The sequence below is a fragment of the Carassius carassius genome, chromosome 16 (genome assembly GCF_963082965.1).
Source record: "Carassius carassius chromosome 16, fCarCar2.1, whole genome shotgun sequence".
NCBI classification, from domain to species: domain Eukaryota; kingdom Metazoa; phylum Chordata; class Actinopteri; order Cypriniformes; family Cyprinidae; genus Carassius; species Carassius carassius.
Genome location: NC_081770.1, coordinates 20,120,559 through 20,144,911, shown reverse-complemented (window position 1 = coordinate 20,144,911; position 24,353 = coordinate 20,120,559). Strand labels below are relative to the sequence as shown.

Genomic DNA, 24,353 nt, shown 5'->3' with positions numbered 1-24,353 from the left:
TGAGCAGCTTTGTAAAGAGGTGTTATACTTCAACTCCGACGCTCGAATGCTGTCACACGGTGTAGTTTCAGATGGCAGGAGCACTGGAGTAGATTTGGGATTTAAACAGGCATCTGCACTGGGACGGCTGATTCATTTACCCAAGTGTACCGGCTGTTGTAGCCACATCTTAGTGGACATCTCTTGTGGACAATACTAAACTACATTACAATTTTCTCTATACATGCCAAAACTAGGCAATCTTGTGGAGGAATCTGAGACATTGTCGCGAAACTTTGAGGTTTTCGCCACAATAATTGGTGAGTGTCAAAATGATATTTTCTATTAAGGATGGTGATTTTTTTTTGAGCAGCTGCTGGGTTGCTGTCCATTCTGCTTGAATTTTGCACTAGTATGCGAGTTCTTTACTTTCTCACTTGATTTGTTTTTGAACTTTTGGGTAAAATCTATTTTTAAAACTAGTTTCTGACTTCTTAGAGGATTCGGGACTGATTGAACTTGAAAAGGGATTCACCTCCAAATTAAAATACTATCATTTTACTCTTCCTCTTGTTGTTTTGTCTCACTTTCTTTCTTCGGTGGAACACCAAAGGAAAATATTAGGAATTGAGAGCCACAGATTTCATGCAATTGCACGTTTTTTCCCACCTTAAAATAGTCACTAAGATTGTCATTCTACCTAAACGTCTCCTTTTGTTCTCTACGGAGGAACAAATCTAAGTCAAATGGATTTGGAACAGCGTAAGCATAGGTAAATGACAAAATATAAAAATTTCCCGTGAACTTTTCCTTTTAAGTAGCACAAAAATATTAACCTCATGAGCTTCCACTTGATGTGTATTTCTTGCTTATACAAAATTTAGATGTTATGGATCTGCATGTTTATGCTTCATACTTATTTAGAAATTGGTGTTGCCAATACCTTCTTTCACCACTTGTAGGCGCTCAAGTTTCACTACAAAGTAAATTGAACTTGATAGATTTTTTTTTCACATAGGTTAACGCAAGTAAATGAAGTCTATGCTCATGCACCACGTGAATGAGTTGTAAATTCAGGTGCAAGGCACAAACAGCGTTTTATCCGCACGAGGCATGCATTTCGTAAAAACGGATCTGCTATATAACCCAAAACAAGATATTTGAACAGTAATATAAGTTGTGTTGTACAGATAAGGTGCTGTATCATAACTGGCCTACCATCTGCAGACGTTTGCAGACTGTAGCTTACAGCACATTTGGCACGAAATCGTGATAGTGAGTGACGTAAGTGTCAATTTGTGTATCGCCCAAAGCGAAGCTTATTATACAAGACTGGGACACAGCGTTTCCTTAAGAGCATACTGTCTTTTATGGGGGACTATTTGAATAGAGATAATGATAACCGTAATACATGCTCTTAAACGTAAGCTGCACACGTAGAAAGAGTACAGGCTCTTAGAACATGCGTGGATGATGATATATTTGCATATGGAGTATTCTTCAATAAGGGGAAGTGTTCTGTCCTCTAGCAATGATATAAAATGCATTTTAGCTTTGAAAGATAGATTATTATAGCTTTAAACGTTTAGCTGTGACTCTTACCCATTCTACAGAATATCTAAAGACGTCATGAATGTTACATTTCTCGGAACTGAACCTGTCCCACCCCAAGGAATTTAAACTTTTATACTGAATACAATTTCAATTTATAATACTAACGAACACAATGGAAATATATTTATTACAAGTAGCCTAATCACTGTTTTCGGAGACATTATTATTATTATTAACACATTGTCTACTATATGCATAGCCTATTTACATTCAGAAGTTAATTGCTACCTAACTTGTTAGCAAATTTTGTTACAGAAACAAACAAAAAAATAATAAATGAAAAAATAAGAATAATCCATATATCAGTGTGTAAAATAGGACTATCACAGAAATGCTAAAACAAATTGTTCAATGGAAGAAAACGTTAAAAACACAATGGGCTACAAATGTGCACGTCTTGGTTATTATTCTTGGCTATATGTAAAAGACAATTCGTTGTATTTTGTAAACGGCGTTCAGTGTTGCTATTTAAACATTCTAGGTTATATTGGGTGACTTGTTACTTTTGACAGTTTGCCTCATGAATGGTGTGGAAATGGTACGAGTGGGCTGGAACTCCAGGACTGGAGCTCCTCGCCCACTCAGATTGGATTTGTCCTCAATGAGGAACGCGCTGTGGCGGAGAAAAAACAGGCGGGGTTTGCGCTCCACGTGGGTGAGCAGCACACCCCTCCATTGGCTACACATATGACGTCATTGCTTGCGCCTTATGTGATTGGGCAGAGCCTTTGTGGGTGTGACCAAAGCAGCACAGTGGAATCGAGATACGGTGAAACAACGGGCATTATTATGCGTGTTTCACTGGAGCTTCTCTTCGCGATGAGGGTTGCGCTTTAAAAAAAAAAAAGTGGAGAATTAAAGGTCGCGCTGGTTTTGCAGTACACTGTCAACGATAAAGGACTACAATTACAGAATATGCATTTTAATACACTATCGAAAAGATAGAATTAAATACTGCTGTAAAAAGAAGCTATTAGGATCACCGCGGGATCGATCCACAAACGGGAATAATCATTGGGAATATTTTCCAAGAGCTTTTACAGATAGTGAAATCCAGCCCTATCCCTCCGCTTCCATCGACCCTGTCTCCTCTATCGTAGGCTATCGAATGGACCAGCATCCGAGCGCCCGGAGCTGCAGCAGTCGCGGAGCTGCGCCGTCCTGCGAGAGCGTCTCCGGCGAGCCCCCCATGAATTTGTACATCCACTCCACCACCGGCACACGCTTTGAGCTCTCCCTGCCCGCAGAAGAGACCGTGGAAGGGCTAAAGCGAAGACTCTCTCAAAGACTAAAAGTACCCAAAGAAAGACTCGCTCTGCTACACAAAGAAACGTGAGTAGTAGTCTGATGTGTTACTGTTAGACTGCACGGTTAGTTATTTTTAACAGTGGTTAAGAGCAGGTCAGAAGGTGGGTTTTGGCTGGGCTTCCGAATGGAGATTTTAAGCCGACTCTGATGGCAAGCCGTTTTAACATTTAGTCATTTAAACTAACTAGCTGGCTTATATGTTTTATTTTATGAGTCCTTGTTTTTATTACTAGTACTTAATCCAGTAATGACTGTATCTTTAATTTCACGAAAAATATAAATGAGAAAACATTATATACGATTAGTATCTATTCAATGAATCTCTTGTAAAAATTCAATAAATGTTACAAACATATTCCTTAAATTATATATATATATATATATATATATATATATATATATATATATATATATATATATATATATATATATAAACTATTCAGTTCTGACTAGTTTTTACTAGTAGCTATTCCAGATTAATTCTTTATTAGGTTTAGTAGTTTTGAACCAATCAGATTGATCACTATTATCTGTTCTGGTTACCAGTATTGGGATACTAGCAAAACAGTAAGCACTAGTATGCTAGGAATTAGCAGTTGTTGACTTAACGGAATAGATAGTAGTCACTACCGAAGTATTCAAGTTGTAGTATTTATGACAAAGAAAGGAAGTCAGTAACTAGTACAAAATATACATATGAATGAATACATATTTTAATGGCTTGCCATGTACACCTGCATCATGGAGCCCTGGGTCATGTTTTTAATACATAACAACATTGCAGTCCATGTTACAATGTCTACCATGATATTTTTGCTGTGGCAGTCCACAGCCTCTTCAACAGAGAAGTGAAACTGAGCTATGCTGTTGACAGTGTGCTGTGGAAGTCAGTTTAATATAGGCCATGTGCAAGGTGCAGAAACCGGCATCACACCTGAAACTGAACTACTAGCTCAAAACAATATGCAAGCAATGTCAGTTTAGTGGCTTTATAATGGACCCATAGGTGTGCGCAACTGACAGCAGTGCATGCATATAAATAGAATTTCCTAATCTCTTGATTAAACTGGTTGCTTTGCTTGATTAGAATATGCATGGCGTTAGTAATTGTCATTTTAAACTGGATGCCGGGGAATAAAGAATTCCTATTTGCACTCGCACTGCAGTGTTAGAATATTCTGAGCGAACGTTAAGAGAAAAAGGGGCAATGTTAGTTTCAGTGCAGTTTGGACATTGCCTAACAATTGCACTTGGGTGGTGGGAGCTTGGTGGTGAGAGAGAAGCTCTTTTGTCACTTGCAAATGACCCTAACAGTTGCATTGTTTGTGCTTTGTGCTTTGAATTGGTCCGATTGAAAAGCCCTCACAAGTAATCACCTCCAAATTACTTCATCCTTTTAAAATGAAGAGAGTCGCTTGATCTCTTCTGTTTGGCTTAGCTGCCTCCAGGCCAAGTGCTCAGTCCCTTTGTTCAGCAGGAGGTGGTGACATTTAGCCTGAGCACATGTGTACACATTTATGCCACTAGGACAGATATTTTAAGAGATTTGTGGGTTAAAAATACATTTGGACTGTGTTTGAAACATTTTGATTCATGCGGGGGTGTTTTTGGAATAAACATGCTGATTTACATATGCTTTGGTTTTTGGTCTGCTGGTATAGGCTACAAATGTAGTAGCCTAGAATTGTTTTTCTTTGTTTCATATACTTGTCTAAATATGTATTTTCAAATATGTAATATTTATGTAAAAAAAATCATAACTGGGCCAAAATATTATTTCCATAGTGGTTTTGTGTATAATTAAAGAGAGAGTTCACTCAAAAATGAAGATTCTCGCCCTTGTGTTGTTCCAAACATTTAAGACCTCTTTCTGTGGAACAAAAAAAAGATATTTTGGAACGTGTCTCAAATATATTTTGTATTTTTGGCAGTAAGTCATAAACAGATCTGTTTTGGAAATTTTTGCATCTTGAGATTTGAAGTCTAACATCATTATCTTGTTTTTTTCTAGACGCCTGAGTTCAGGAAAACTTCAAGATTTGGGAATAACGGATGGGAGCAAGTTAACGCTAGTTCCAACAGTTGAAGCAGGCCTAATGGTAAAAATAGCATGACCTTCATTACATGTGCTGTACTTGGCCAACTCTTTTTGTCACACATATTTACCCTGTCGTTTCTCTCTTCTTAAAGTCTCAAGCATCAAGACCTGAGCAGTCAGTAATGCAGGCGCTGGAGAGTTTGACAGAAACACAGGTAAGGTTTCACTCTAATAAGGTCATCCCAGTAGAGTGAATTACACAGTGGCCCATTACATTGGACAGTTGCGCGTACACTTAACCTAATTGCCAGGGCAAGAGTGGGCACCCGAAGTTGGCTTTTTTTTAAGGACCATTTGTAGGTTTTTGAACTCTCTACTTGGCAAGAGGTTGCACTGACACATAAGGTAATGGGATACAGATGATGCCCCCCTAAGCTTTTAACTTGAGGACCTCCACACACTTACTACGCATTTTAAGAAGCACCTTCCAGTTTCTAGGCAACATCTGTGAGCCAAGGCAATCCCCACCTTGAAGCCACTTCATTGAGATGCCACCTTTCATGTGCAAGAAACTCTGCAACTACTATTTTATATCCAACTATGATTATGCCGCATTCGTGTAGGAGAGGAAAGGGCCTATCTGTAATGACGACAGAGGAGTGTGGTTGTGTGCGTAAGAGGGGGAAGGGTAGACAGGGGAGTGCACCGCTCTTATCGTTCAATACGCTTTCTGCAGTGCCAACCTTTGAAGAGTGACTGCGTTTGGATTTTCTCATCAAAAAACCTTTTGCAGTACCATGCAAACGTTACTTGTGCTATTTCTCTGTTCTAATGTACAATTTGTAGGCATCTAACTGTGTGTCATCTGGCTGCTTACGAAACGGCCCCTTTTTAGAAATCATAATTTTTAGTCATCATTCGTGTCCTTTTTGTAGCTTGATGGTTACAGGCATGAACTGAGTCAGTAACATTGTCAAATGTGAGACATATCATTCTCTCAGAATTGAAATTAGTCAACACAATTGTGCCACCAGAACGAATGTAAAAAGTGATCTGCGCTCAACAATACCTACTCGTCTTGCTAGATAAGGTTGGGATTGTAGTTACAGGGGACAACCACATTAACACAGCAGAATTCCAAGAGCTACGGCGCTTGCTTCCAGGGAAAGATCTATCTCATACTCCTCGTAACCAGACTGTTTTATGGAAAGGGAAGGCTTGCAATTATTGGAATGACATTTTTCCCCTTGTTACTCTGGCCTAACAGCTTTTTCTGGCCTATAATTTAAAGCTGCTGTGGTTTCGCGTGTCTTTCCATAGTCTCCAGTTTTACCCTCTCGACCATTAAAGAGGAAGAATGAAATGGCATCAAGCAGTTTCTTAGTTCCAAGGGAAAATATAGCCCAGTTTCTGCACTCCACTTGATAGATCAGCTGTCCTCTTGAACATTAAAATGCCAGTTTTGCATTCAAACAGCACTTTGTTGCTGGTAACTCTGCCCATCAAGTAGAAATAATGACTGGTGTCTGATTCTTCAGGCGGCAGAGTTTGTTAATTAGCGGTTTCTGTTCTAACCCGCCTCTAAAGGCAGGTAGATTGCTCGCTTTGTCCTTGGTGGATAGATAACATAGCGGTTTGTTTCCACAAGCAAGCGCCTTTTCCCTAGTCTCAGTGCTACACACTAGAGATGTTTTTCTGCCATAACTCTCCACCCTCCAGACACCCACCTACCCACTTTAAATGGGACCAGGGCACCTGTCATTGTGTCTTCAAATGGACAGATGCAAATAATGGGATCCAACAATATAGAGCGAGTCATCTCTCAGTCACCCCTTGTCATTTCCACCCACCCGACCCCCTTCCCAGAGGGAGCAAGGGAAGGAGAGTAACTAAGTTTGAGAGATGGCCATAGTGACGTCACCCTTGACGAGGGTCTGTGATTACCGGGAAGGACAGTGATGAGTCAGAATCCCAGGTATAGACTGAGGACGAAAATAGAAGCGGTGGGATCACACGTCATGCTGAGTGGCAAGGCTGCAGGATGCTGATGGCTTTTGTGCCATATCTACAATTCATTTTTGTATTTTACAGATATTTCAAATAGAAGACGCGGGTGTTAATGTGTTATGGGAACAGCTGTTAGTTTGCGTTTCTCTGATCAGCGAACAGGCCCATGCCTATGCGTGTTTGCATTGAGAGTACTCCCAATACAAGAGGGACTATGTTGACATGGGCAATCACTCAGATTTGTGACTGTTCCTGTTTCCCATCCGCCTTTGTGATTCAAGTGCTTCGTTTCGTGACTGAACTGAAAAGGAGGGAGGGAGGGGGGTTGTGGAGAACTTCTCATTAGCCGATAACCAAGCCACCAGCTTTTTTAATTAGGGTTAAACCCATTTTTTTTAGCACTATTCCTTATATTTGTCCTTCTTAGTATTTCTTTATTCTGTGACATTTCCCTACATATTAAACTCATTAAAGTCATTAATTAGTGCTGAATCCCATGATTGGAGATATTTTGAATCCTGTTGCAAGTGCGACATGTCCGTTTTGACTCAGTCTCTTATTTAAAAAATTTTTTTTTTTAAGTCTAATCTTTTGTTCTCCACAGAAGAAGAAAGAAGCCATATAGGTTTGGATTGACATTAATGATGACAACATTTTAAGTTTTGGATGAATTGTCCCATTAATTATTCGGTTTTGGTCAACAGAGATGATGGAAAGAGGCTACTTGCAAGTTCTGACTGGTCTTTACCCACTGAATCCTCACCATTCAATCTCTGTAGACCTTGAGTAGGTCAAACCCCTCGAGTGAGATCTTTAAAGGTAGTCTTTTCTTCAGGGTTTGAAGAAAGATGCAAGTAATTGATCATTGTAAAGGAGCTTGTTATTGCATCCACACCCTTCATGCCCCTTTGCGAGGACCTTATTGATGGCCCCCTAAGTGCGATCAAAACCCACCAGTCGATGTTGATGGTTAATAAGCTTGTTTTGAACTTTCCGTGTTTGCTGGGGCCTTTGATAGGTGACCAGTAGTCTTTTAGTCATGCTTGGTATCAAACGAACCTGTTTTCTTACTTGACCCCTCAAAGATGTGTGTCTTCAGGCTGTGGATGAACGTCAGTCTGGTGCTGTTCCGATCTCCTGCCCCGCATCTCCTGTGTTACAGAAGAAACCGCCTGCAAATGAGTTCCTTGAACCGCAGGGACCCCAATAAATAAAACTGTCAGCTATAGAGTTGGAAGGGAGGGGGAAAAAAATGGAAGGAGCTAGAGGCATACTCTCACTGAATATTTCATCAGCATCTACTGGCATCCTCACACCCCTCCACCCTCTTGCACTCGCTACAAGGTTTCTCCCCCAGCCCTCCTCCCCTGTCTCCCCTTATCATGTTTTCTTTCTCTCTCCTTCACTCGCTCTTCACTGCATAGCAACTGCAGCCCACTGCAGAGCAAAATGCCTCCCCAACAAATCAAAATGGATGAAGTGTAAAGAATAAAGGAAGAGTAGCACTAGTCTGTTGCAGGTGAATCAATGTTGGCTTAGCCAAGAATATAGTTCTTCAACATGATAACTTTATTCCCATAGATGTACATATCTGCCTTTGTTGACTTTTAATCAGCCTAAACAAAACTGGCAGATTCCCCGCATTTTCTGCACTGATTTTAGGGTGAAATTTGCAGTCTGACTAGACAGAATGGACACTTTACATTTGCAAAATACTTTATCTGTAATGAATTTGCATTGTACTTCATTGTTCTTGTTAGCATATTATCCTAAATGTTGAAAATGAAAAAGGCTGCAAAAAATGTAATTATTGCCATTCTAGTTCTGCTGAAAACTTTTTGTGCCTCCACATTTCATGTAGTGACTGAAGAAAGGGTGGATCCAGGTAGGCTTCTGGCTTCAAAAGAATTTCCAAGCAAGTGTCAAGTGTGCTCTGTTATAGAACTTGATCTGTGTGCCTTGAAGAGAAAGTGAGTCAGTGACCTTAAGAACAAAGAGACCTGTGCAGACGTACACTTGCGGTCTCTTTTGAGTACCTTATCCATTTTAGGTGATATAGGCTACATGTTGACACTTCAGGCTCCATACACCTGACAGATTCTATATAGCTGTGCTAGGTAAAGTGTGGAATTTCTGGCCATAAGTCTTCTGAAACTCTTTATTATAGGCAGATTTCTGAGGATAACTAAATATGGGCTTTCTTCCACAAGCACCAAGACTTTCAAAAATGGTCTGTTAATATATCTTTGTTGCTTCAGCCAAGTCAAGAACCCTTAAACAACACCGAAACATTGTACAATGTATACTTGTACACACATTCCTTAGATGCTGTGTAAGTGAAGACTGCAGATCTGTAAACTCACTGTGTCTTTGTCTTTGTGGTCATTCGGTTATTGCACTAGCAGAGTGTAGGCTGGCTGATGTATTGACAAAGGTCTGTGTGACTCAAACTGACGGCTGCTGTGGGGAATGTCTCTGCAGACCACGTCCTCGCCTTTCAGAGGCACTTTTACTGGTTGTGGGGGTTCACAGACTCTCTCATTATGTGGGACGAGTCTTTATGACATTATGAGGGCTTTGAGTGAGTCAGTGAGATGCTTGGTCTTGATGATGACTGATCTGCAAGGCTAATGTGGGGTCTGGCATGCTTTACTTGACTATTTGCAGGCCCAAAAACGTTTAATTAATAATTAATGTTTATCCTAGTTGCTCCGCTATAAGATAATGGCCGCCGAGTAATTACTGGGACCTTTTGTTGGAATCTGAATTGAGCATTAGATGCAAATCAACTTGCAAGACAGCTGTCATTCAGGGGTGGGATCCACCCTCACTCTGGGGTAAGCCACCAATTTCAAAATTGACCTTTAAACAGGGTTTACCAACAATGTAGAGTATTCAATGTATTTTTATTAGTTCTTAGTCATGCTGAGCATTTTTTTTTAACTTCAACTCTACTAAAGATGGAAAAAGAGTCTCTATAACTGGCTCTTCTGGTCAGTTAAATGCACAGAACAGTAAAGGTCACTCGACTACAAGAGTGGCTGCTTGATGGAAAAATAGATCTGCAAGAGATCTAGAAAAAAAAAGGTTGGAGGATAGGCCCCAGTGATTCAAAATGTTAACAACAGGTCAGCCAATACAAGCTGGGACATTTGGTTCTTCTATGCTTGTGTATTATAGTCATACTGCATCATTAAACATTTATTGTTTTTATGGTACAGTTAAAACATCCTCAGAATGTGGCAGATGCAACAAAGAAAGTCTCAGGGTTTAAATCGAACAAGGCAGAGGTTATTGTTAAATGTTTGGATAGCAAAGTCAAGACAAGCATTCTGTATTTCTCAGCTTGTTTTCCTGGGGTTGGAGAGCCCCTTGGCTTAACTTCCATTCTGGGCACTCCTAAAATGGGCAAGCCTTTCCGGTCCAGCCTTTCAAACAATTAGCTATTATGTGACTGTGTAGCGAGTGGGTCTGCATCCTGTTTCTATGGCTGATTTTTCAGGCCTAGGGCCAGACAGAAGTTAGCGTTTCGTGGGTGTGCTGAATGGTAGAGTGTCTTGTGTGTGTGATTTTTGTATACTTCTGCTTATTCATAAAAAGGCATTCAGTCATGTTGCCAAATTCTCTTCCAGTTTAGAGCAGTGCAAAGGGAATTACTAAAGCCATTCCCTCTTCATTTCCTGTTCACAGGTCAGTGACTTCCTGTCTGGCCGGTCTCCTTTGACCCTGGCTCTGCGAGTAGGCGATCATATGATGTTTGTCCAACTGCAGTTGGCAGCGCAGCACTCGGGCGGCCCACAGTTACAGCATCGGCATCTCATATCACGCGGGAGTTCAGAGGGCATGATAGGACAGTCTCATCCAGCTTCAGCCTCTGCTTCTGGGATGGCAAGGGTTTCACACAACCCTCTCCCACATCACCCACACCCACATCCTCATCATACAAACACAATGCTCCCATCTAACTCAGCGGCCTTTCCACCTCCCCCCTCTATCCCATCCGTTCCTCCCATGTACCCCACCTCAGCCTCAGGGCACTGTAGCCCTCCACTGCACCCCTCTCAACTCCCTGGAAGTTTTCTTCACTCCCAGCAGCCATCTTCAGCCTGTCCCACCTCTCCAAGCAGCCCTAGCCCTGCAGCTTCCTGTCCAGAGGTTAGTCACTGTTTGTCCTACCTTATCCAATTCAGTCATTTTGTATAATAATGATAATAAATTACATTAACCAATTAGACTAGTAAGATGTGCAAACTATACTTGCAGTTGACCACTGGCCCATATCTTGCACAGGCCAACTGCCCAGTAAAGACGCCTGGCAATTGTAACACTCCTTCGCGGTCTCGCAAGCCTGGGGCTATCATCGAAAGTTTTGTGAACCATGCTCCTGGAGTCTTTTCTGGGACATTTTCAGGTACAACTTCTCAATGAGTTTAATATTTGACAACTCTGTATACGACTATGATATGTTATATCTAAAATAGTAATATACCTGTAATTTATATCTAATTTCTATACTGGTTTTTTTTTCTTTTCCAAGGCACTTTGCATCCCAACTGTCAGGACAGCACTGGACGTCCCAGGCGAGACATTGGCACCATCCTTCAAATCTTGAATGACCTTTTAAGTGCCACCCGGCATTACCAGGGCATGCCACCGTCGCTCACGCAGCTCCGTTACCAGTCCCAGTGCAACAGCTCCAGCTCACCAACACCACCGCCTTCACCTCCCCACATCGCCGGACTAAGTGGCCTACCTACTACAGTGCCCTCTGAGACCCAGCCCACCCTCCACCCACTGGTGCAGTGCCAGAGCCAGATCCGCATGTGCAAGCCTCCTGGTAAGTTTTATTGCATTTGCCAGAAATTATGCAGAGATGCATTTCCTAGAGCATTTACTTTAGCCAGTAGTATTTAGGATCTTGCCCAGAGGTTCAAAATTCATATCCAAGGCGGGGGTTTGCGTATTTTCAGAAGGTTAAAGACAATGGTGCAAGGATAAGAAAAGTGAAGATGTTAGAGAGGGGGAGGAAGAACTAGGCTTGTTCTTTCAGGCCCTGGAAGTCATGCTCCACCAGCCACAGCATGCCTGGCTTTGTCTCTGTGCTGACGGTGTCCTCTTTCCTCTGAGAGGCAAAGAATGGGGGTGGACTACTCTGTTACCAAGAGGAAAGAGGCAGAGAGCCAGAGCGAGAGAGATAACGAAGCAAGATAGCACTCACAGACGTGTGGCAGGTACCCCGCTCTGTCTGGTAAAAACTGATTATCTGGGGCAGCTCGCTTCAGCGCTGAGGAGGAAATTGAACTGCTCTGTCATGAAACACCACTGTTGGAGAGTACAGAGATAATGAAGAAATATCATCCTAGTGCTGTTCAAAGCGCAGGCCTGTTATCAATCTAGACTAGATTAAAAGCGTACCAAGCTTTCGCCGTACAATATGAAAACATATCATCAACTACCGGGGTGGAATAACTTCGGTCACTCGATTTTCACAAAGGGTAGGAAATCCTACACGTTTTTTGAGGTGATACATACTTTTCCTGTGTGATAACCCCTCTTCCGCTTACATAATGCTCTGTCATTGGTCTTTATACTTCCCCCACATTGAAAGTAAATAGGCCATCTTATTGGTTCTCTTGCTTGAAAAAACCATCCCAGCAGTCAGGGCCAGGGCTAGTCAATGGACACTTGTTTTCCTAGCAGCCTTTAAATAGAGATTTACGCAAGAAATATGAGCTCCAAGAGAATGCTCATTGTGTTTGAAAGTCAGCAAGAGGAGGCGGAGGGAAAATACCAAGAGTCCATTCATAAAATTGTTGTTTATTTCCGGCCAGCGACTGCTACTGATTAATTGACACTTCCTCTTGGGCAAAATGGAAAGAAGGAAAGGGTGCTGTGGCTATTTTCTGGACAAAACCACCTTACTTGTCAACATGTTTGTGAACCAATAGTGTAGTGCAAGATTTAGTGTGAGATCGCAAGATAATACTCTTCAGTTCTTTAAGACCTTTATCCTTTGCCACCTGGTAACCAACTTGCTTACATGGGACAGACACCTCAGTGACTTTCATGATCCCTTTGAAATGTCACATACTTTTAGCAGCTGTTTACGTGACGTGATTGCAGACCAAATGAACCCGATATCCATGGCTGTGACGGACGCCGTGACAACCAGATCACTGCGTTAATCTATTGCCACCGGCAGTAGTGCACGTGACGTCACACAATCTATAACAAGCATAATAAAAAGCTTTGTATAGAAGTGTAATAACAGTAACAGTAAGTAACAGCAGTAACAGTTGTTGTTTTATTTAGACTATAAGTCTGTGTTAATTCACAAATTACCTCCATACAGCATTTCCTGTAGATCATGCTTTAGATTGGCAGGTTTGAGTGCAGGAATATACAGTTTATTCTGCATTCAGCAAATTAATTTCATGCTGAGCGATGGACCTTGTTGGGAAACCAAATAATATGTATATATAGTTTCATATATATATTTATAATTGATACAAATTATTTATATAACAACATAGGGATGGCCTTTAGATTCGGTGTTGCCTGGCCATTGCAATAATTGAAGCGGGGGGGGGGGGGGGCAGGTTTGAAACTGGGAGGGGGAGAATAGTGCAGGAATGCTTTCTCCTGTCAGCTCAGGTTAGTCTAGTTTGGGCTGTGCAAGAGCATCAGGGTGGAGCTTTATTTTAGCAGAGTGAGAAAGAAAGAACAAGGAAGGGTGCTCAAATTCCTCCCTTCGATCATTTAATCCGACCGACAGCAAACGCTCCCGGCTGCTGTGTACATACTGCGGCGATGTGAAAGGTCAAGATCTCAGTCCTCTTTGTCCTGGCCTTCCTGGTGCTTAAACACTGCCAAGTTCTTTTCCTCGCCCAAAAGAGACCGTTTTGCTTTTGTGCAGATTACTTGATCAAGTGCCCCAGGGCTTTCACCTTGTCACTACGGTGCTCAAATCTGCCCAGCTCGACCGGGGGTTAAATAATTAATTCCCCCTCCTTGCTCACTGCCAACAAGCGTGTAAGAAACCCCCCAGGCCAACTATCCTTAGCTGCTCATCAGGCGGGGGCAAGCCATATCCGATGCATTTTATTGCTCCTAGTATGCAAATGTGGTCATTTGAGACCACAGCTCCCTGCAGGGTCATTGATGCCATCGTATCAGAAATGCAATGGAGATGTCAGGGTTTGACCGCTCCCCTGGTTTAGTTCTTGCTAGGGGTGCAGATGGCTGAACACAATGCCTGTCCTGTGCTGTGCACCCACTCTGAGATCCTCCCAACCCAGAGGCAACACTGGCATCTATCCCAGCTCTTTGGGAGTTAGCTACAGCTGGCTAATAGAACAGGAGCACCTATTGATCAGAGTACATCTAAATAGGAGAACTGCAGAGGCTTGAGAACTATAAAAGTGTGTTTTCTTGGGGAGCAAAGCAAGTCACTCTGTTTGAAGATCCTGAGTGGTTTTGATTCGAGGGAGAAAGTGCTATAAATGGCTATAGATGATAGGAATCTTTCTTTTTTTTAAATCTGGTTTGAAACACTTCATGTTCTTAGGAACATCTATCTATCTATCTATCTATCTATCTAAGTTTCAATTTAATGACAATTTACTTTTTTGTTTTCTGCATGTTGGTCACACTACATTAATTATTTTTGTGGGCAAATGTTTTTCAAATTAACAGCAGTTAAGTAACTGTGTTGCAATATTGAATAACATTTTAGTTCTAGGAAGTATCAAATATTATTAATACTTACTATTATTTTATTATTATTATTATTACAAATTTGAAATGTAAAAAAAATGCTTTTGTTTGTATTTTGATATCAGGAAAGTTTGGGACAGTTTCTTCTTTTTTTGACAAATTTTTAATATGCCTCCAAAAAATATTGGAATACTTTTTAATACCAAAATTAAAAACATGTTCATCATAGAGAAGGAGTATGTAACTTACAGTATGTGTGAATTGCATTTTAAATAAAGTTTTGGTAAATTAATGAATATGGATGAAAGATAAGTATTAGATGCCAAAGTTTGATGTCTGACACTCTGTGACATATTTTTGTGTGACTCCCTCCTCCACTGCCAAGGCAACTCTTGATGCAGAGTGATTTCAGCTCCCAGACTCGAAAAGATCACAGGACTTATCAAGGCAAACAAACAAACAAGTCAAAGACAAGTGTTAATTAAGCTGATCTTTAATGGATCAATGGCAAAAGGGAAGCTGGCAGAGACTGCCTGGTCACAGTAGTGTGGGCCTACACTTTGAGTTTGGCTTAATTTTTACCATGAAACCCTGCTCAACTGACCTAATACCTGCAGACAGGCCAACAGCTTCATCGATTGGGTAAAAATCCTCCCTCCATTGCACTCTCTCTCCTCATTCTTAATCCTCCTCCTTTCCATTTTCCCCCTCACGTGGCCATCAGCACTCAGTCTGAATCTTTCTCCCTCTATGAGGGGATCAATACATTCTGCTACATCAGATCACTCCCTTCAAAAAGCATGAGCCAAGTGCAACATCCCATCTTTTGTTCACCAGTATACTGCTACTTTTTAGATTCCAGGGGGATTTTATGGTGTAATCTCTCCCACCCTCTTAGCTTGTTCTCGTTTGCCTCTTTCTCTCTTTTTCTCTTTTTTTGTTCCTCTGAGGCCTCCGTCATGAGGCCGTATCAAGGAGGAGGGGTGTGGGTGGATGCGGGGGCTGGGGGAGGGGGTTAGAAAGGAAGGCCAGGTGTATATCTCATGTGCGGGCCCTAACAGCTGTGCGGCAGGAGGCGGGTTTGGGGTTGTTTTGTCCTTGCCTCCCCCGACTCCTTTCCCCTGAGGCTCGGGCAGCTCGTCACAAGTCTTTTTTGCCCCAGCCCCCCTAATTTGAGCCGCAGGCCTGAGAATGTCGAGTGTGCTGTGAGGACACTGCAGCACACACAGCTCGCTCTGAGACAATGCATCATTGGCGTAGGGGCGAAGGAGGATGGGGGAGGAAGGGAAGGGTAGAGAAAGCAAATGCTAGAGGGAGGGGCTTTTTCTGTCCATGATGTTCACTTGCAATCGTCGCCAGCAGCAAAATAACTCTCTGTTCTTGTCCACTCACTCCCTGTATGTGTATGTGTCCAAACCTTAGCGCAGGGAGGGGTCTTGGAAGTAAGGGACAGAGAAGGGGGAGCTTTTGCCTTGCTTGTTCTGCCTTTGTTCTTGATGTATCCCAGCCCCCCACCACAGCCAGGTGGATCTGTTAGGATGGCTTTAGGCTGGCCAGCCACGCCATAGCCTAATAATAAGCCTCTAAATGGGTGCATTGAGTCTCCCCCTCAGGCAGCCATGTTTATCCTGATAATGATGCGGGGGTTGTTCGAATTATTCAGGTTAAGTTTGTTTTTCCTTGCAGCACAGCCCCCAAGCTGTGCCAGAGTAGCAGTGATGTGTTTTTACAGTGTCCGTGGATTTGGATTGGAAGGGCAACCATGTGGGAAAGGACATTGGCAGGGGCCACAGATTCTCACAAAGAACAAAAAGGAACTTGGCTTAGTAGCCAAGGGTCTGCCTTAATGTCTTTTAGACCATTGTGAGCTTCCCACAATACCTTGACAGTGGCATGCCGTGCCCAGTGTTGTTAATGAGCTCCACTGCTCTTATTCTCCCAGATTTCTGTAGTTAAGCCCCCTGGGGCACCGCAACCTCATGTAGCAAGTGTTTTTTTTTTTTACCAGCCACAGTTGGTATGCACAGAAGAGCTGACAGGCTGCAAGGTGAGGTGGCTGCCCTACTTTTGAGGCCTAGAGTTGCAGGGAGACTCTTTGAGAGGGGAGATGAAAGAGAGAAGCATTAGCGTAGACCCTTTCTGAATGGTGTATCTGTTGAGCTTGTGCAGTCAAACAAAGACCTTCATACCCCATAAAGTCCTATTAGACCAGAACCTCTCTAATCTTGCTAAAATGCCAGAGCAAGCTCCACATCTCATTTGTCTAACCAGGTTAGGAAGGAACTGTTTGGCATATCTCTGCTGTTGATGTTTGTACAGCCTGTTCTTTCTATACGAATATCCAAATTATTAAAACTATCACTTACATTTATAGCACAAATCCTTCCTAGACGGCTCAAACCCACCCACCCTGGAAAGGTATTAAGTAAACGGGGAAACTGAGCCCACACGAAAAAACGATTTCAGTTTGATATGGAGAGGTGGATGAAATTGATTAGCGAACGAGAATATGCATCTGCCGTCTTTTTCTATTGCATTCTGGGTGGAATTCCAGAGCATGTCGTTCTCTCTCTCTCTCTCTCTTTCTACCTCCTTGTTTGTCTTTCTCAACAGAGGCAATGGGGAGGGGTGAACTGTGTGTGCATATGGGGGTGGGTGTCTTAGTAATGGGGGGCTGGGTGGGTGATTACTCGTTCAATGAGCTCAGGCCAGGAAAAGAAAGGGGGAAAGAAGGGCCCGACTTATTCGCTTACAATTTCCATTCGCTTGCATTTTCTATTGAAAGCCAATAGCAGTGTCCTCGCCTGGAGATGGATTGCTGCGCTAGAGCTAAGGTTTAATCAATAGGTCTTTTTAATTTGCCATCGATCCATGTTAAAAGCTACTGCTGCTGTTGCTGTGTGTGTATGTGTGGTGGTGCACACGTGATGAAAGATAGTCTATGCTTGGTATTATTGACATTCTAGCCGGCTATTTTATTATTTAATTCTGGGATAGTTCCTAATGGAGCTGGCTAATAGATTGTGGTTTCTTTTTCTCTTCCATTCTCTTGAATATATTTATAAATCTAAGGTTTAGGGTTGAGCTGTGGAGTGGAAAACCCCCTTGTGTTTTTTCCCCTTAATTGGTGCATTAGCCGCTAAAACCTTAGCATTGTTTGTGAGATTAGAAAGTGCAAGGTATTTGCTTCCTGTTAAAGAAACAACAAAGTTGAGATTGTATCACTTGGGAATGCTTGTGCGCATGCATGCATGGGCGTCGGTCTCCTCACGGGAGTGTGGGTTCCTTTTTGAGAATGCACTTCTCCCTTTTGCGTATCTCAAGGGCACGCCTGCTAGGTCGTTTTGAACCATTTCTGATAAGGGAAGAGAGGACTTTTTGCCACATACTGGGATGTTCTCTTTTGAAACGAGACAGCAGTGGAGAGTGCTTTTTTCTGTACCGATTTAAAGAGACAGAGTGAGAGAAATGGAGTGGGGGTAATCGCAGCATGCCCTTTTAAGAACATCAGCATCACCACTCAGATTTGAGTTTATTTATCCAGCGCCCGGCCTTTGATAACATTCAGCAGTCGGGACCCAAAGCACTGAGTCATTCTGTCCTAGACCAAATATGTGTATTGCGCCAACCTTTCCCCACTGAAAAGGTTAGCATAGATAGTCACCACCTTATGTTGTGTTTTGAATGCTAGTCATTAGCATTGGATGCTCAAAAGCAGATTCTGTCTTTTTTGGTTAACCAGCTTTGCAAGAAGAACTCCCAAGTTTCTTACCCCTGAAAGTACTGCCGCATTCAGATAAACATCTTTGGCTGTTGTATCACAATGTTTTTGAATCCAAAAATTGTTGTAGTTATAAAATGCTGTATAATCCATTTTAAGTCACCTGCATTCTGTTTTAGTCTGTTGTGTTGGGGTCAGCTATTAATTTAGGCAAACCCTATGAAACTTTGATTATAGAACTATGTAATTTTGCATCTTTAACTAGCATCTTTAACTAGCTTAAACTACCAGTAACCGTTAACCTGAACCAAAAAAATTCAAGGCTCAGCTCTAACTGTTGTTGCTTTTCGTTCTTGGTTCCTCAGGTGACCGACTGCGTCAGACAGAGAACCGAGCCACACGCTGCAAAGTAGAGCGATTGCAGCTGCTCATGCAGCAGAAGCGTCTGCGCAGGAAGGCCCGGCGAGACTCCCGTGCCCCGTATCACTGGCTCCCCAACCGCAAAGCTGGACGGAGCAACAGTAACAGCAGTATGTCTAGCGAAGGCTCCCTGGACCTAGACTTTGAGGACTCTGTGTGGAAGCCCGATGTCAAAGCTGATATGAAATCAGAATTCATCATGGCCTGAAGCAGCAACAGTTGCGCCATCCTCATCAAGGAAGACTGGGTTTTGACATTTTAGAGAGGAGAATTTCCGAAGACTGTGTCTGACGATGCACAGAATCTCGTAGGCTTCACTCCTCGTCTATCATGTGACCACAAAGACTTTACACAAAGGAAGATTCACAGACTTTTACTTACTTACGTCCTTGATAGACTATGATCTTGGAATAGACTCAATTTGGAAATGGATTGGACTGATGAATAAACAGAATTTGGACTCAGAACGTTCAAGAAGTAAACACAAATGAGCATAGCAGACGTCATCGGTGATGGGATTTGTCTTTCTCTTTCCTTTTTTTGTTTTTCTTTTCACCCCGGGGGAAGATCCATACAGGCCAAATACAGGCACGATGAACTAACAAAAATCAGATACTGATCCTACTTCCTCCTTTTTTCATTACAAATGGGCATTCAGAGTTCAAGAATCATTTGAAGGGGGTTACCTTCTTTGTTTTTTTTTTTTATGAAACAAAATATGTAGCATTACCCACAAAGCATTCAGGTTTTTATCTTGTAGACGAGGAGGGATTCATTTGCACACACACCTGTGATTAAAAAAAGACAATATCATAACCAAGAGATGGCACAGTGCATGTTTAGTAAATAAATATATATATAAAAAAATACAAAAAACCACTTTCTCAACAACAGCTCAGTGTAGAGTCAGAGGTTCAAGTAGGAAATTAAAACATGAAACGAAACGAAAATATGCTGATGTGATTGAAGACGCAAGGCTTGTGGAGTCAGTTGTTTTTAGAATATATAAAGAGTGACTTTTCTTTTTTTACCTCCATGAAAAACAAACAAGCCTACCAAACGTAAAACAGCAGTTGCTCAGCAAGGCTCGAGTCAAGCTGTGAAATGAATCTGATGTTATAAAAGCATTTAAATACACACTGTATCTCTCCTGTTACTGTCTAAATGTGTATAATAGAGAGAGTGGTGGGGTGCCAGAGGAATAGTTTACAGTTGTGCATTATAATGGCTTGCTCTGCCAAAGTGGAATCTCTCATTTATGCATTCGACTAAAAAAAACACCATTCAAGGGTTTTATCCCAGAAAACACTTACAGTTTTGATACAGTTTTAACAAAACTACCAATACTTATTTGTCCATTTGGCCAGACCGCTTTGCAGATTCCAACATAAACATCCCCTGCCTTCACACTCTTGATAGTGCCTCATACGTAGACGAACTGACATATTCTATTAGATGGTTCTGCTGCTATATGGGACTTCTCTTTGCATGCAAAAGTGTGAATTATCCTGATCCTTTTTATAGAAAATAATAATAACAATACTGAGATACTGGTGCTGATAAGAAAAGATATACAAGCATGAATTTGTCAAAAAATGAAAATGGGGGGAAAAACATTTGCTCCAGGTACTTGGGATTTTCGAATTAGGAACGTGATGTTACATATCAGACGCAAACCAAAACGGGACTGGAATTCTACTGTACATGGATCATTCCTGGACTAACTAAGGAACAATGGAACATTTTCTACTCCCAACATCAAAGGGATTCTCAAAGCAAACCCCAAAACTCCCATCGACCTTGTCCAGATGCGGACTAACAGGGATGTTAGAAACCGACGTTCGCCCCAATGACTACTTGGAAATAAATGTAAAAATGTCCTAAACCACATCCATGTTGCACTCACTGAGTCTGCAATGAGATTACCTACCTGAAGGGAAACATTGTCTTTTCCTTTTTTTTTCTTCTGTTCAAGTGGCCTTAACGTTCATTATCGAAACACTTGCAGAGTGGTGGACAACATAGGGATGTTCTTGTCCTGTGTTTTTGTTAAAGCATCAATTTTTCGGGGGCAATTTTTGTGTTTAGGAGGTGGAGGCTCTATTATGTCAAGGCTTCAGTGCCTTAAAGTTTTGCCCCTTCAGTGTGTACGAAAAAATTCTGAACAAATTATTCGCATTTATGCAGGTTTTTATCAATTTATAGGAGCTCTGTTAGAATATTGTCTGTTTTATGGTTTTGATTGTTACAAGTCACAACCTGGAGTACAAACAGGTTCCATCAGTGTGTTCCGTTGTTTGTTTGATTACGTCCCTTGAACCCTGCTGTCCTACAAAGAAGCAACAAATTTAACTGAAAAAAAGTAAGTTTCAACTGCAGTTCTATAGCAACAAAGTGCCCTAACTCTCCATTGAGATGTCCTTTAAGGACACACTGACAACATGCACTTCCCTTTTTCTCAGATAAATGACTTTAATGGACGATTTCTCCCTCTCCCCCAAGAAAATCATTATTTAATTTTTATATATGTATGAAATATACTCTGTGTGTGCCTCACCTATATGTAAAACAGTAAAAAAAAAAAAAGTGAAAATTGAAAAAAAGCATAGGAGATGATCTGAGTTTTAGGATAGGGTAATTGAATGAGGGTGGAGGGAGGGAATGGGGGGCATTTTCAATAGTTTTTTGGAGTTCTGATCACATCATTTAAGTTGCCTGTTCTTTCTTGTAGCCAATAAAAACTGATTACAAGAGTCAAGAAAAAAAACAATTTACAATGTTCTAGCTATAGACCGGTGTAGCACATGTGTGACTGTATTAATTTATGAAACCAAAATGGTAACTGTGAATTATGTATTTCTTTGTGCTTTTTTTTAAGTGGGCGGAAGGCAGAAAAAGGGCGTTGCTGTGCCCGGTTTGGTTTATGTGGAATATAATGGAAATAATCAAGTTAAAAAAAAGGAAAATATCTAAATATATTTTTTTCTTAAGCAATACATTTCAGTGTGACTTGTGATAGGACATTTTCTTTTTTTAGGTAATAAATTGAAAAAAAATATATATGTTTTTGTGTGTGTGTGATTCATTTACTTTATCCCATGTGCAATTTGCATGTTATATATCTCTTACTATGAAAAGCTATCATAAATAGCCTCTCTAAATAAACAACTACTTTAGGTGTCAAAAAATATTATGTTTTGACATTAGCATGCTGTTATGCTAAAAGCACAATACTCTTAATAAGCATAAAATGCATTGTACAAATATTTGGTAAAATAATTTTCAGTAACCTTATCGATACATTTCAGTACCGAATGAAATGTATGTTTATTTATAATTAAAAATAGGCTACTTATGCATGGTCTACCATTCTGGATTTATGTTTTCACTAATACTGACATAACGTTGGAAAGGCATATGCTAATTTGGCAACAACTGGATATCTCATATGGTTGAATAGCTAAAATGAATAACTTGTGGAATAAAATTTGTTTCAAGAACACACGTTGCTTTAAATTGTTGGGTTTGTTTGCAAAAAAAATACAAATAAAATTCTAATAGTAGCGCACCTAAATGCACAATTTCTGTCTTTATAATCATTGGGTGTGTATCTATGTACTGTATGGTGGAGACTCAGAGCGACTGCGCCATTTCCTGATGAAAGCTAGCTTTAAAGCGTACAGATTTATATTTGTCTACTGTTCACTCAACTGCAGGGGTGCCGGATCAGAGCCGGATCGAGCGAAGTGATGGCGACTGAGACTCCAATGCTCCCCCCATCTGTCATGCAGTCCGTCCTCCTCCCAAAGGCTGAGACGAGATGACAGATTGAGGGTGAACGCAGGACTGACTGGTACAGTAGGCAAGTGGTGCGCAGCCACATGCTGTTTCAAGAAGTCTTCAGCTCAAAGCTTCCACTCTTTCCCAAAGAACTGAGAATAAGATATCTCAGAGCATAAGAGGAAGTCATCTGCAAAAAAATAAAAGCAACAGGCATGAACACTGGAGTTCAATTTGGTTTTCAAATGAGGAAGATTACCTGCACACACCACGCACACTAATTCCAACTACTCTATTTAAAATCCCTGCCAGTGAGTGGGGTCATCTCACAAATGGTATGTGGGTGACTTCCCTCTGGATCTCTGCAATGTGCAATGCCAAACACAATTATAAAACATCTTTTTTATATTTCATCAAGTGTTTTTAGCTCTGCTTTTATTGCTACAAGTAAATTGAAGAATGCACACGCATGCATGGGTTTATATTTACAGTCACGCCTGAAACCAAATTGAAAATATGGGACTTAAAATCTAATTAAAACTTTGAAAAAGACTTGTGAATAAGAAATACTTAAGAAATGCTTTGCACTTTTTCTGTGTCAAGGCAAATTTTAAAGATGTCTAGAAATCTAGAAATGCTGCACACTGAATCGAAAACTAAATGCCGTTGATTTTAGATAAACTAAACCAGACTAATACAACAATAAAACGTATATATTTTCATGTTTTATGAAACATAGTGTAAGATAACATTCCCCCACATTTTTTTACACAAGGTATCTGGCAACATGGGTTAAACGTAGCTATCCATAAAAAAAATTTAAAAAAAAATTGTAGGAAAATGGATACATTTACATACCTTCCATGTTGTTTTTTGTTCGTCTTTGTTTTTAGTCTGTGACTTTGAGTTTGTCCTAAACTGCTACCCTACCTCTATTCCATTTACAGACAGACAAATAGATAGATAGATAGATAGATAGATAGATAGATAGATAGATAGATAGATAGATAGATAGATATAGATGATAGATAGATAGATAGATAGATAGATAGATAGATAGATAGATAGATAGATAGATAGATAGATAGATAGATCAGTGGACTAATCTTAAAATCCAGTCTTTTATAGTTCCTTTACCCCTTTTACCAGTATCAACCAACTAACATTTCCATTTCACTACTTCATTTTAAGCTACTTGAACTTGATTCATTTCCTCATTCAGCACCGACTCAAATGATTCATCTACTCTGAAACCACTTTCCTTGTAATTCAAAACAATAATAAAAACAGAGAAACTGATATAAAAAAAGAACTCAAAATGAATCATTGAGTTAGCTGTGCCGCCAAAATGCTATCGGCCAACCACTGTCATTGATGTCTGTGTTCTTGTAGCATCTGACAGTAGCATGCAGATCACATACATTTTCCCAAACTCATGTGAAATTGTCCCTGGCAATGAATAGGATGTGCAGAGATAAAAGCTGGGTCCAAGAGCATGCAAGCACAAGACAAATGTGCGTCCTACTGCTATTATAGTATGAACTGCTGCACAAGCAAAGCTAGAGGGCTAACCTTTTAGGTTTCCAGTAATGCTAAAACTCTTCTGTCAGATGAGTTTCCCAGAAGCAGACAACCCTTTTATGTATTGCCTTAGCTTTGCATCTGCCTCCACACCCAGCTGGTGAGAAGAAAACTGCAGTTAGAGCATGTTAGCGATGTGTATTTAAAACGAAACTTAGCAACGAGGAACAGAGATGAGCCTGTGGCCAT

General features: G+C 41.0%; 1 protein-coding gene and 1 long non-coding RNA gene across 3 annotated transcripts; one reads left to right on the top strand and one right to left on the bottom strand.

The window, feature by feature from the left end:
• Nucleotides 1-36: 36 nt before the first annotated feature.
• Nucleotides 37-21,863, top strand: LOC132159844 (midnolin-like). 2 transcript variants are annotated; one of them, XM_059569474.1, is made up of 8 exons: nt 37-299; nt 2,694-2,925; nt 4,913-5,000; nt 5,092-5,154; nt 10,637-11,101; nt 11,237-11,357; nt 11,484-11,783; nt 18,749-21,863. In XM_059569474.1, the coding sequence occupies exons 1-8, from the start codon at nt 224-226 to the stop codon at nt 19,009-19,011; spliced, it is 1,608 nt and encodes a 535-aa protein (XP_059425457.1). In that variant the 5' UTR covers nt 37-223; the 3' UTR covers nt 19,012-21,863. The 2 variants fall into 2 exon arrangements, with proteins under 2 accessions (XP_059425457.1, XP_059425456.1); XM_059569473.1 differs by having other exon boundaries at nt 11,210-11,357.
• A 248-nt stretch (nt 21,864-22,111) lies between these two features.
• On the bottom strand, nt 22,112-22,946 carry LOC132159845 (uncharacterized). Its single transcript, XR_009437908.1, has 2 exons — nt 22,853-22,946; nt 22,112-22,773 (listed from the first exon to the last, which is right to left on the bottom strand). It is a non-coding gene; the product is annotated as an uncharacterized LOC132159845 (long non-coding RNA).
• Between the last annotated feature and the right edge of the window lie 1,407 nt (nt 22,947-24,353).